At 50.5% G+C, this 13,269-nt stretch overlaps 1 protein-coding gene across 2 annotated transcripts in view; it reads left to right on the top strand.

Annotated features, from left to right (window-relative positions):
- The first annotated feature begins 365 nt into the window (after window positions 1-365).
- Window positions 366-13,269, top strand: part of ABCC8 (ATP binding cassette subfamily C member 8) — a 75,486-nt gene continuing 62,582 nt past the window's right edge. For both annotated transcript variants that reach the window (XM_065882138.1, XM_065882137.1), the window contains exons 1-4: window positions 366-513; window positions 1,795-1,936; window positions 6,191-6,312; window positions 11,822-11,988. In XM_065882138.1, the coding sequence (XP_065738210.1) occupies window positions 366-513; window positions 1,795-1,936; window positions 6,191-6,312; window positions 11,822-11,988 (579 nt within the window). The remainder of the gene's footprint in view (window positions 514-1,794; window positions 1,937-6,190; window positions 6,313-11,821; window positions 11,989-13,269) is intronic.

Raw genomic sequence — 13,269 nt, 5'->3', positions numbered from 1 at the left:
CACCCCTCACCCTCCCATCCAGACTCGAGCGTGCCCACCCACCCAGCCTGTCGTTCCTGCTTCCCCAGCGCACGCGCGCAGCGGGGCACTCACAAGGCGGCCCCCAGCGCATCGTGCGGGCCGCCACAGCTGGAACTCGGCCCCAGCGCGGCCCGGCGGGTCGGGCTCCCCGCCACCCCTCAGGCCCGCAGGTGGAGGAGCTGGGCGGGGTGGGAGAACCGGAGCGCCGACGGGGCGGGGCCTGCGGGGTGGGGGCTGGGGCCTGACGGCCGGGCCGGGCGGCGGAGCTACAGGGGACAGAGCGCGGGAGGCGCGTGCAGCCAGCCGCAGTTGGAGCCCGAGCCCGAGCCCGAGCCCGCGCCGCCATGCCCCTGGCCTTCTGCGGCAGCGAGAACCACTCGGCCGCCTACCGGGTGGACCAGGGCGTCCTCAACAACGGTTGCTTCGTGGACGCGCTCAACGTGGTGCCGCACGTCTTCCTGCTCTTCATCACCTTCCCCATTCTCTTCATCGGTGAGCGCGCGGGGCGAGCAGCGGAGGAGGGGAGGACGGTGGGAGGGAGGGAGGAGAAGGAGGCGCTGCGCGCCGCAGCGCTCCGCGTCCCCTTGCAGCCAGGCGACCGCCGCTCGCCTCCCCCTTGGGGTTCCCTGCCCTGTGTTATGCCCCGCGGTGCCGGCGCTCACACACCCGCACAGACCTCACTCCCGGGGTGTCCCTGAAACCGCACGCACCACAACGGAAGCTCCTGACCCAGGGGACCCCCAAGTTTTGCCACCGCAGGGCCAGAGCTGCGGTGGAGAAAGGGGAAAGCAGGGGTCTCTGTACGCGCTGGATAGGTCGGGAGGGGGTCGGGCTGTAACCTCAGAGGCGCTGTGTAGGGAGCCGGGCCACCCTCCCCCAAGGCACCCTTCTCGTCAGCCGCAGCTGGGCCCAGGGAGGAGTGCAGCCTGCGCCTCAGAGGCTGGGTGGAGGCCCTGCGAACCCTGTGCTTCCCAGGGGCTGAACCTGACAGTGGTCAGTAGCCTCCGGCAATCCTGGGGTTCCACTCGACCTGATCGAGAAGAGGCTCCACTTCCCCAGCTAACCCCACCGCGGCACGCGCGTCTTCGTAGCTCAATTTCTCGGGCTCGGGGCAGAGCCGATCCGACTTAGCAGCGACCCGGACGGAGGCCACTAGCGCCCCAGTTCGAAAGCCCTCCGCAGAGTTGAGCGTCACTGCCCAGACAGTTGTGTGTGCCTCTTTCCTAGGGTCCCATTTATCTCTCTCCAAGACCTCGAATTTCTCAAGCTAGCTAGCTCTGTCAACTCATAGGGTGTTCCCTGCCTCCCCCAAAACGTGTTAATTTGCTCTAATTAAGAAAAAAAGCAAATCTTAAGATTCATATACAGCTTTTGAGAAGAAAGGAAAAATTGCTACAAAATTTAAAAGAGGAAGATGCTGCAGAAGCAAAAGTTGCTAGTTGTTGACAAAGACAACGAGAAATAGGAAGGAAGCTTATGTTCACATGTGTATCAAAAACTGTACCAGCATTTACACTGTTGCTCTCCACCAAACGTTTATTTACGCGGTTATTTGTCACACAAGGCATATAAAATGGGTACCTGCACATGTGGGCCTCTGTAGGTCCGGGGTTTCATGCAAGGACATTTAGTTCATGTGTACCAGACTGGAGCATTGTCATGGGTACACACCTCATCCCCATCATGGACCCAATGCCAAAGCACCCTCCTGGGGTTCGCGAAACCTCCTCCAGGAGAGCCAGGCTTCCCACCTCTTCCTGTCTCTCCTTGCAGGATGGGGCAGTCAGAGCTCCAAGGTGCACATCCACCACAGCACATGGCTCCACTTCCCTGGGCACAACCTGCGCTGGATCCTGACCTTCATGCTGCTCTTCGTCCTGGTGTGTGAGATCGCGGAGGGCATCCTGTCTGATGGGTGAGTGACTCTCAGAGGACCCAGGAGAGTGGATCTACTCAAGGGTGCTTCCTAAAAGGCCCAGGGAGACCCCAGCTCAGCTGCATTCCATGAGCCAATATCGTTTCATTTGCTAATAAATCCAGCAACTGTTTACCCAACATCTGTGTGCCAGGCTCTCTGTGCCAGGCACTGGACAGTGAGAACCAGGCCCTGCTCTCAGTGCAGCAGGGTGGAGGGGACCCAGATCTGCACACCAAGACCTGGTGAAATAATCCTAGAGCCTATTAGAGTGGATATGCCCAGCCTCTCCCACAAGCTGCTGGGGTTACCTTCTTGGAGGGAAAAAAATCACTCTTGCTTAAGATCTTTCCTTGGTTCCCAGTTGTTTACAAGGTCCTAAGTCCTCAGCCTGGCATCCAGGTTCCTCACAGTCAGCCCTCCCTCTCTCTAGCCTCATTCCTATGGGCCTTCTCCCCATGCCCACCTTGCCTCTGGACCTCACAGCATACTCTTCACACCTCTGCCACAGCATAGGTCATACTGTATGTTAACATCTATATCTATTTGCAAACTGTCTCCCGCCTAAGTCAGAAAGGCCTCAGAGTTGGAATCTTCATGTTATTCATCTTTGTATTCACAGTGCAAGGCACATGAGAAAGCTCCATAGACCCTTAGGGACTCCTTAAGAGAATAAATGAGATAACGTTACAAGTAAGTACTATGGGAGGATAAAGGAAGGCAGAGTTGGGCAAGCTTCATGGCTGAGGGGACTTCTGAGCAGGATCTGGAAGGATGACTAGGGTTCTGACAGGCAGAGGAGTTCCAGAGAGGGAGGGCCAGCGGGGAGTCGTGAGAAAGGTACCGTGGGCGAGTGAGGAGTGGTGGGAGGGGAAGCAGGCAGGGTGGGAGCAGTGCAGCAGTGCGGCGGGGCTGAAGCGTGAAACACGTGGGAGCGATGGAGGCTGAGATTTGGAAACTGGGGGCATCTGCAGGAAGGCTTCACATGCCAGGCTGAGTGTTTGGGTTGAATTTTCTAGGCAGTTTGGAAGAGAAGAGATGTAATCAGCACAGCACTTTTAGGTGAGAACTTGAGGGCAGGGTGGAAGCAGGGAGAGGCTGGAGGTAGAAGCAGCACTTCGGATTGATTGCAGTAGTTTAGGTGAGAGATAAGTGCAGCCCGAAGCGATGCGTCAGCAGTTGGGGGTGCAGATGAGGCGGAGATGAAGCAGCCGTCTCACTAAGGAAGAACGGAAGGATCGGCAAGGCTCAGTGACTGCCTGGGTGAAGGGGTGGTGGAGGGTGGTGGACATTTGGCTTAAATACTTGAGGTCCAATCCCTCTGAGCTGGAATCAGTCTATGCCCAGATTCCACTCCTGCCAGCCCTGGCTCCTGCAGCTGGATGGCAGGGGGATGGGATCCTCACCTCCACCAACACACACACTGCCTTACCCTCCCACTCCCAATGTCCCTGCATCCTGGCTTCAGCAGTAATCTCTGTGATAACTGCTTGCCTTGGGCCTCCTCCTGGCTATCAAAGCCCTCAGATGAGCAGGACCAGAATGCATACTGCCACATAACTAGCAGGTGACAAGTCCGCCTCCCGCCTTCCATCCCAACACCCCTTCCAAAGCAGCACAGATGCTAGAGACGGGAGGGATGCCTTGTGAGCCCTCCGGCCAGAATATACTCACCCGGCTGTAATGAACAAAACAACAGAGGGGAAAATACCCTTCCTGCAGAGAAGGTAGACCTGGGTCTTTGCTAGCATTTCTGCTATGCCACGCACCAGCTGTGGGACTTGGGTCTCACTTTCTCTACCTGTGAAATGAGCGTCATAATTCCTGCCTTGCCTGCTTCGTAGGGCAGTGGAGGCTGAAATTAGAGCATAGACAGGGTGCAGAGTGCAGAGTGGCAGAGCCCTGGGCAGCTGGTATATTCCCAGAATGTGGGAGACTGGATAGAATATGGTTGGGGACTCTGTCCTGCTGGCTGTCCAGCAGGCCCTCCTGTGTAGGGCAGCACCTGTATCCCAAACCTCTCCAGTTCAGTGCAGATCGCCGTCTCCTCCCCAGAGAGCAGGTCAGCTCCTCCATAGGCACTTATCTGGTATTTGCTGGTTTCCATCTGTGGCCTGCACCCCTGGGCAGGGGAGCATGAAGGAGGATGGGAAGGGGAACGGACATGAGGAGAAGCCACAGTCCCTGTCCTGGCTTGGCCGACTTGCCGGAAGTGTACGGGGCAGATGAGAGAGGGGGGCCGTTAAAGCAGTGGCCTTCGAACTTGAGTTTAGTTTAAGGTAAGCCTCATTTAGTGATTAAGTAAGGCATCTAACATGTAGGGCTTCTTGTCTTCCTTTAAGTATTATTTCTCTGTGATGCTCTGAATTCACAACAACCAAAGCAGTTTAGGTTAGTTAGAATTTTTTTTAAAATATAGAATGTTTTCCCAGACCACCATACACTGGAAAAAGCCATATATAAAACTTTTACCTAATTTCTTATCTAAGTCAGTGTATATTATTCAGTAAAGCAGCCAAAATCTATTTAAGTCGTGTCATAAAATACTTATTTCAATTATGGTTATTCACTGTCTTATTTCATCTTATAAAATGTTATCATTTCTACCTTCTATTGCAAAAAAAATGAATGTACTTAAACTTACAAAATAACATTTTGGATGTCACTTAAAAATGTATGCAGGAGTACAGAGTTTTTCAAAATTATTTCAAGGAGTACAGAGGCAAGCGTTTTGAAGACCTCCTGGACAGGGTGTTGGTTGTTTCCAGTGCCCCCACTAGTGACTGCCTTGTACGTCCTGTAACAGTGCGAAGACCTTGCACTGAGACTATCCACTAATCAAGCTTGAAGAACGTCAACGTGTACAGTCTCATTTAACAAGAAATCTGGAGGCCACCTTTTTTAGTTGGTGTGGTGGCTTAGTAATGGCATCAGGGACCCAGCTTCTCCACATCTTTCTATGCCATACTCTGTGTGTCCACCATATCTTCTCTTATGGTTACAAGATGGCTGCCCAACTCCAGGCATCAACTAAGCAAGGAAAAAGGGGGCATGCTGCCCACAAGCCTCTTCTTTATGCAGGAGATCATCTTCTACAGACATTCCTTACATCTCATTGACCAGAATTGGGTTGTATGGCCACTCTTAAACCAATCACTGACAAAGAAGTGTGCGATTGCATGGCTGCTTGAACCAATCACCATCCATTCCCTGGGGCTGGGCGCATGGTTGCTGGAGCAAACTTGTGGTTCTTCTAGCAAGGAAAAAGGGAAACACACTGCCTCTATGCTATATCCTAGTCCCACCAGACCACCTGGGGTCCCAACATGGCTCTCCTCATTCCCCCCACCTTCTCCGTTGAACTCCTGCTCATCCTTCAAAGTTCAGCCTTGTGCCACCTCCTCTGTGAAGCATTCCCTGCTTGCCCACCCTCCCCTGTGTGCTCTCAGCCTTCTGTCCATCTGCAATACCACTTCCCTAGACTGCCTAGTCAGACAGTTAGCTCTGAGCATGGTTGCTTCCCTCCCTACTGTCAGCTTCTCGAGGGCAGGGACTCTTTGCACACTGGATAGAAGGAGCAACGCAAGCAAGGGCAGCACTGAAGCAGAAGACTGGAGAAGGCCTCCTGGGAATGGAGGGGTTCCTAACCATAGCTTCACTAGAAAGAGCAGGCTGGGCAGTGCTGGAAAAGACTTGAGGCCATATCACCTGTGCCTTTGAGTTTTGCTTTCTATAGAAGGGAGCCTTGGAAGGGCATGACCAGGACCAGGCAAGTCGAGCCTCCTCACCAGTCGTGGAGAAGCTGAGTTCTGGGAGGGAGCTCTGGCTCCCTATGGGGCTTATCACCAGACCAGAGCCCACCTACTGAGGCCTCTGTAGGGGGATAAGCTGGTTCTAAGCCAGAAGCTTTGCAGCTGCGACTGCCAAGGCCAGCTCCCCTATGCCAGATTCTGTAAGCGTGAACCCAGAGAGAGAAGGCCATGAATTTCAAAGCCTGAACACCGAGCTCTCATAGCATCTCTGTGTGAACGCCTGGGCCCCTTAGTTAACAGGTGTGTTTGGGGTCTGGGCTGGGCAGAGCTGCCAGCATATGGTATGGAACTATATGGTTACGTGTGTTCTGGAGGCCCCACTGTGTGCTGTGCCCTAAGCACGAGGCCTGGGCTACTCTGTTAGAGTACGACGCAGCTCATCTACATTTTCTCTCTCTCTCTCTCCTTCTCTCTCTCTCCGTCTCTCTTGTCCTTATCTCAGGGTGACCGAGTCCCGCCATCTCCACCTGTACATGCCGGCCGGGATGGCGTTCATGGCTGCTGTCACCTCTGTGATCTACTATCACAACATTGAGACCTCCAACTTCCCCAAGCTGCTGATTGGTAGGGAAAGGGGAGGAGTGGGAAACGGGGAGGGATAGGTACTTCCGTTTGTTCCTTCAGATAATGTTTGCTGAGGACTTACTATGTGCCAGGCACTGTTCTAAGTGCTAGAGGTTCAGAAGTAGAGAAGAAAAATTCTTGCCATTGTGGAGCTTCCAGTCTGGTGGAGGAGACATACAAGCAAAGACAGTAAACAGACAAACAAATAAGTAGTGATGACGCTATGAAGAACATAGAGCTGGGTAAGGGGTAGAGAGTGAAGGCCGTGTTGCTGTCTGTATAGGATGCTCAGAGGAGGTCTGTGATAAGAGTGAGCACGCAGATATTTGGGGGTAGATGTTTCCATGCAAATGGCACAGCAAGTGCAAAGACCTTCTGCTAGGAACAACCTTGGCAAAGAGGCTAGTGTGGTCGAAGGCAAATGAGCCCAAGGAAGAATGGTAGGAGATGAGGTCAGGGGCCAGGAGAGGAACAAGGAAGACTCCTAGGCTTTGGGCCAGAGTACATGGGTGAACAGCGGTATTAGTAACTGACATGGCAAAGGAGCAGGAGTTGGGGTGTTTAGGCCACAGTTGAGTTTGAAACAGCCAGCTCAAGTGTCAGGCGGTCAGTTAGATAAACAAGTTGGGCGTTCCAGAGGAGGTCTGATAGTCACGGCTTCATAGGTGGCATCTTGAGCCCAAATGAGGTAACCGGGAAGAAAGAGAAGGGCCCCAGGACCAGAGCCTGTGGTTTGCCAACGTTTAGGAGTGCCCGCTTAGACCTTCTGACACCATGTGGCCGGGGTCCCAGTCCGAAACAACAGTGATGGATGTTGACATTTACTGAGTGTGTGCTGTGTGCCAGGCTCCGTGCTAAGCTTCCTCCGTGCATTATCTCACTTAACCCCCACACTCTCCCTCTTGTACTCTTGCTATCCCCATTTTACAGATGTGAACACTGAAACTCAGAGGGGTTCCAAATAATAACAGTGAACACTCATTTAGCACCTGCTATGTGTCAGGCACGATCCTAAGCATTTTACATATATTAACTCATTTAATCCTTACAACTCTATGAGGTAGGTACCATTATTATTTCCCTTTTATAGATCAGGAGACCGAGGCTCAGAAGTTAAGTGGTTTGCACTAGTCTCACCAGCTAGTCAAGGGCCAGAGCCAAGTTTTTGTTTTTGTTTTTGTTTTTAACATTTATTTATTTATTTGGCGGCACTCGGTCTTAGTTGTGGCATGCGGGATCTTTCATTGCGGCGTGTGGGCTCTTCATTGCTGCACGCGGGCTTTTTTCTAGTTGTGGCGGACGGGCTCAGTAGTTGTGGTGCGTGGGCCCTCCAGTTGTGGCACACGGGCTTAGTTGCCCCACGGCATGTGGGATCTTAGTTCCCCGACCAGGGATCGAACCTGCATCCCCTGCATTGGAAGGTGGATTCTTAACCACGGGACCACCAGGGAAGTCCTCAGATTCAAGTTTAGATCCCAGGAGTCTGGCACCCAAGCAGGCTCTTAAAAAGGCTGAGACTGTGTGTCTAAGGGTCCTCAGACTGTGCTTAGGCCAGAGGTATAAATCCACAGATCTGCCTCTATGTGAGGCTCAGTCTGCCTGTCTAAGGCCGGGGCTGTACATCTGACTGTTAGGCTGTGGTCAGACCGTGTGTCATTAAGTCAGACTATGATTTTTAGGAATCATAGCATCTAATTGACATCTGGAGTCTGGAACTCTCTGCTAAGCCAGAGACAGCACGGTGTCATGAATGGGTAGCGAAAGTTTCCCAAGCTAATCACAGGTCTACCTTCCTGTGTAAGGTGGGAGCTGGCTCCATCAGGATCATCCAGATGATGCCCCCACCCCAGGGGCCCCCAAGTGAGTATGGTTGGGGGACTAGGGAGCAACAGATGGAGAGGTGTTAAATACAAGCTTCGGAGAGCCTCCCACGCCAGTGTCTGAAGCAGCTCCTCATGCACAGAGGCCTCTCATTAACCACGAGGCCTGGCTGAACGGTGCCCCTGGAAACACCCTGTCTGGGCATCTGGCGAGTTCATTTTCTCATTCTCCAGAAAGAGCATAATGTTCTCTCCGCAAAGCACAAATGACCACCCATGGATTGACCAGTCCTTCTCCAAGGAACAAAGACTAACTCCCCCCTTTGGTAGAGCTTTGCTCTCCACAAAGCCAGAAATTCTAGAACAGGGAAAAGGGAAGAGGATGCACCCCATGAGCTGCAGGACAGCAGGTATTAGGGGAATAGCTGACCCTTTGAGGAAGCTACTGTCCGGTCACAGGTCTGGAGTCCTGCAGAAAGGTGACCCATGATGCGGCTTACATCGTCCCGCGAAGTAACCTTGTTCCTGGACCCAGGTGAGATCAGAAGGTGTTCTGTGAGAATGTCATGTTTGAGCCGAGAACTGAAGGATAGGTAGGAACTAACTGCGAGAAGGGACAGGGGAATGCTTCAGGCAGCAGGAGCAGCATGTGCAAAGGCCCAGAGGCAGAAGATGCAAAGCACATTAGGAAATCTGGGCAAAAAACAGCAGCTGAAGTGCAGAGAGCAGAAGGGAGCTGAACTTTGAAGGTTGGAGTGACAGGTGGGGCAAGACCTTGAAGGCCACACTACAGGCGTTATTCTTTATCCCAAGGGCGATGGGAAGCCATTGAGGACTGGGATGTGTGTGTGTATGTGTTAACATATGCATAACATAAAACTTACCATTTTAACCACTTGTAAGTGTACAGTTCAGTGGCACTCAATGCATTCACGTTGTTGGGTAACTATCACTACCATCCATCTCCAAAACTCTTTCATCTTCCCATTAAACAATAACTGCACCCATTAAACAATAACTCCCCTCAACCCCTCGAAACCATCATTCGATAATACTTTCTGTCTCTATGAATCTGTCTACATTAGGCACCTCGTAGTATAAGTGGAATCATACACTATTTTGTCCATTTGTGACTGGTTCATTTAACTTATTATATTCTCAGGTTTCACCCATGTTGTAGCACGTGTCAGAATGTTCTTCCTTTTTCAGGCTGAATGATATTCCATTGTGTGTGTGTGTGTGTGTGTATACACACACACACACACACACACACACACCATATTTTGTTTATCCATTCATCCATCAATGGGCAGTTGGGTTGCTTCTACCTTTTGGCTATTACAAATAATGCTGCTATGAACATGGGTGTGTTGAGACCATATGTGATTAAATGTATTGCTCTACGGAGGCTAGGTTGGAGGAGGGCAAGAGGGGAAGTGGGGAAACCATGAGAAAGCTCTTAAGGCGGTCCAGGGGAGACATGATGGTGACCTGACCCAGGTGGCCACCCAGATGGACAGAAGTGAATGGATTCAAGATAATTAGGAGGTAAAATAGAATTTGGTAATAGGTAGGATGTGGGGATGAGGGAGAGGAAAGGGAGGGAGGAAGCAGAGGTAATGGGAACTCAGAGTTTAAAACTCACCAGCAGCCCCTGTGTTTTACTACTTTCTTTCCCTTCTCCTGTTCTCTCGGACATGCACTAAGCTTTTACCGAATGCTGCTGTGTCTGGCAACAGGCTGAGGGCTCAGCACTGTAGGATGGGACTGTGGAAATAACCCCTGGGCTTAGTCCTGGGTCCTCAACTAACTCCCTGTGTGACCTTGGACAAGACACTCAGGCTCTCTGAGCCTCAGTTTCCCCATCTGAACAGGAATAGTAAGTCCCTGCCTAAGGCATAGGGTTCTTATAAAGATCAAATCAAACCATATCTGTTACGTGTTAGAGGCAAGACCAATCTGAGACATATTTTAAAGTCTTGGCCTCAGGAGGAACCCTCACGAAGGTCTAAAGAGGTTCTGGTGCCTGGGATAGAGTCTGTTGGGAGAGTATAGGTGTGGATGCAGGGGAATGTCCCCCAGCTAGGGGATTCCTTGTGACCTGGAGACCTGACCCAGCTGAGGGACATCATCCCAGTCTTGAGGGCTGGGACCAGAAGCAGATGCTCCTGCCCTCTATCCTAATGCTCTCAGGTGGCATTTGTCCCTCCCCAGTTCAATGTCTCAACCCAGTTCCCAGCCCAGAGCCAGGCTGGGACAGACCCCAGCTTTTGTCCCCAAGAGATGCCCTGGCATTTATGTCCTGGCCCTCCTAGGGATGAAGGCAGGATGACAGTCTCCTTCCCTCTCTGTGATTCCTCTAGAGAGGAGCTCTAGGCATTTAGGCTGACCTTATATCATATATAAGATCATATATATCATATATCGCAGAGCATATGACTCTAGGGGGTAATTGGGGAAGGACTACCTATGCTAAAGCACCCCCTAAAGGGGCACTTAGTTACTGCTGTCTTTTGTTGTCACCAGCTGACTATGGTTTATTGGTGGATTTGGATGGTGGTGGGTGGGAATTTATAGGTTAGAATCCACAGATGGCTCCTGGTGTTTATGGTCCAAGGTCTGAAATCTGGAGATAACAGATATATTAACAGCTGATATCCAAAGAGCACCTACCGTGTGCCAGGCTCACTGTGCTAAATGCTCTCCATACATTGCTCATGACGACTTTTGAGGTAGTACTATTATTATTCCCATTTATGGCTGAAGAAACTGAAGCCTAGATGGGTTAAATGACTTACCCAAGGTCACATAGCTATTAAGTCAGAGGATCTGTGCCCAGGGGTATCTGGCTGCAGGCCCAGCTCTAACCACTATACACACTGCCTCTCAGGACTGTGACTCATTTTTTTGTATCTCCCACTCCCCAGGCTCCCTGAGGAGCATCATCATGCCGTAGTGGACTCTGGACTTGGGGGCCAGGGACCTAGGCCCTCACCCTCTGTCTGTCACTAACTTGCAGTGAGCTTGGGCATGTCACCTCCTCTCTCTGGGCCTCAGGTTCCTCATCTGTTAAATGAAAGGGCTAGATTGAAGGACCTTTAAGATCTTCCCAGCTTGGGAATTCCGCAAGGAAGCCATTGTAGGGTGGAGCCTACGTGCACAGGCTCTGGCCCTAGGCTGGTCCACTTAATGGCCGTGTGACCTTAGATCAGTTACCAAACCTTTCTGAGCCTCGATTCCCTTGTCCGTTAAACTGAGCATGACGGCAGGACTTCCTTCACAAGGCTAATATAAGAAATAAATGAGATAAATATGTTGAAAGTGCTTATTTGGTATGGTGCCTATAACTTAGTTAAATTCAAGAAATAATTCCACTATTTTTCTTCTTATTTATTGTAAAGGGAAATTTGGCTGACCACCTTGACTTATAAGATGATTATTATTTTTGGACATGCCTATCATGAATGTTTTAATGTACGCACAGTCGCCTCAAAATTACATGCTCATATATTCACACACACGGACACCCCCTTACTCAGAAATGCATACTCACACCCATAACACTTGCTTGTCCGCACACATACCTCTTCCCTGACACACTTATTTTCCGTCCTCTTCCACACAGTCGCACACACACACGTGAATATGTGCACACACATCCTCCGTGCTCTCTTGTCTCCCCTCGGCAGCCCTGCTAGTCTACTGGACCTTGGCCTTCATCACCAAGACTATCAAGTTTGTCAAGTTCTACGACCACGCCATCGGCTTCTCGCAGCTGCGCTTCTGCCTCACGGGGCTGCTGGTGATCCTCTACGGGATGCTGCTCCTCGTGGAGGTCAACGTCATCAGGGTGAGGGTAAGCAGGCCGCTCCTGGGCTGCCACCCACCTGAGGACACACCTGGGCCAGGGCGGGGCTTCTGACCCGTGTCCTGCGCCTGGGTGTGGGTCCCCACCCTCTTCTTAGCCAAACCCTAGAAGGAGTCAGCTTCTTTTACCTGCTCCCAAAAGGTGAGTGGAGGCCAGTGGGAAAAGTTTCAGGAGGAACATTCCATCCAGCCCAGCTGCCCTCTACCCCAGGCTCCCAGGGGGAGAGGAAGTGACAGCTGAGGCTGTAGGAGTCTGGGTTTAATCCCATAGAGAGGAAATAAAAGCTTCAGGTACTGGCTTCTCTGAGTTTGTTTGATTTTTTTTTTCTTTTTGAGGTCAGGGAGGCTTATTTTAATGTATTCATATAGTTACACATGAATGAGTAAATGTGGTAAGTGTGGCTGCATACATGTCTTTTTTTTAAATCATTTTTGCTTGCCCCCTTTCCCTCTCTGAGAGTCATACCCTCCCCTCCCCCAACCTTTCTCTTCCCAGGTAACCCAGATTAACAGCCTAGTATGTGTCCTTCCATTCTTTGCTTTTATTAATATAATACCTTTTATTATACCTCTTTGCTTTTATTAATATAATACCTTTTATTATACCTCTTTTAAATACCTCTTTGCTTTTATTAATATAATTAATATAATGTGTTAAGAATTTCTTCTCAACACATATAAGTATTGTTTTTCTCTTTCAATCTTAGTTTTATAAAAATGGGATCATATTATACATAGTTTTTCACAGCTTGCTTTTCTCGTCTAACAGATATCCCTTGTGACTCCCTCCAAGTCTGATATGGTTAATTTCGCTTCCTTAATGGCTGCATAATATTCCATCGTATGGATGAGCCATAATTTATTCAGCCATTACCCTATTGATGGGCATTCACTTCGTTGCCAACTTTTTACCTTCATAAATAATGGCATATTCAACATTCCTATATCTTTATGTATTGCTGCTTTTATTTCTGGGAGAGAATCCAAGGAGTGGAGTTACTGGCTCAAAGGGTCTGTGTATTTTAAATGTTAATTGATGCTGCAGATTACCTTCCGGAAATGCTGTAACCTACCAGCAGTGAGTCAGAAAGCGCTTTCCCTTTCTCCAACCAGCAAGGGGGGCTATAGCCACTTCTAATTTGCGCCAGTCTGATGAGCATAAAGTGCTCCTTTGATCTGCATTCTCTGACTCCTCTGCTTTAGTTGGTGATTTGCAGGCTATAGAGGCTTCTATATTCCCTACCTCCACTGACCCTCACATCATCCCCTT

The sequence above is a fragment of the Phocoena phocoena genome, chromosome 8, assembly GCF_963924675.1.
Source record: "Phocoena phocoena chromosome 8, mPhoPho1.1, whole genome shotgun sequence".
In the NCBI taxonomy this organism is placed as follows: Eukaryota; Metazoa; Chordata; class Mammalia; order Artiodactyla; family Phocoenidae; genus Phocoena; species Phocoena phocoena.
Note: the sequence above shows the minus strand (reverse complement) of the source record. Positions and strands in the feature narration are given on the sequence as shown.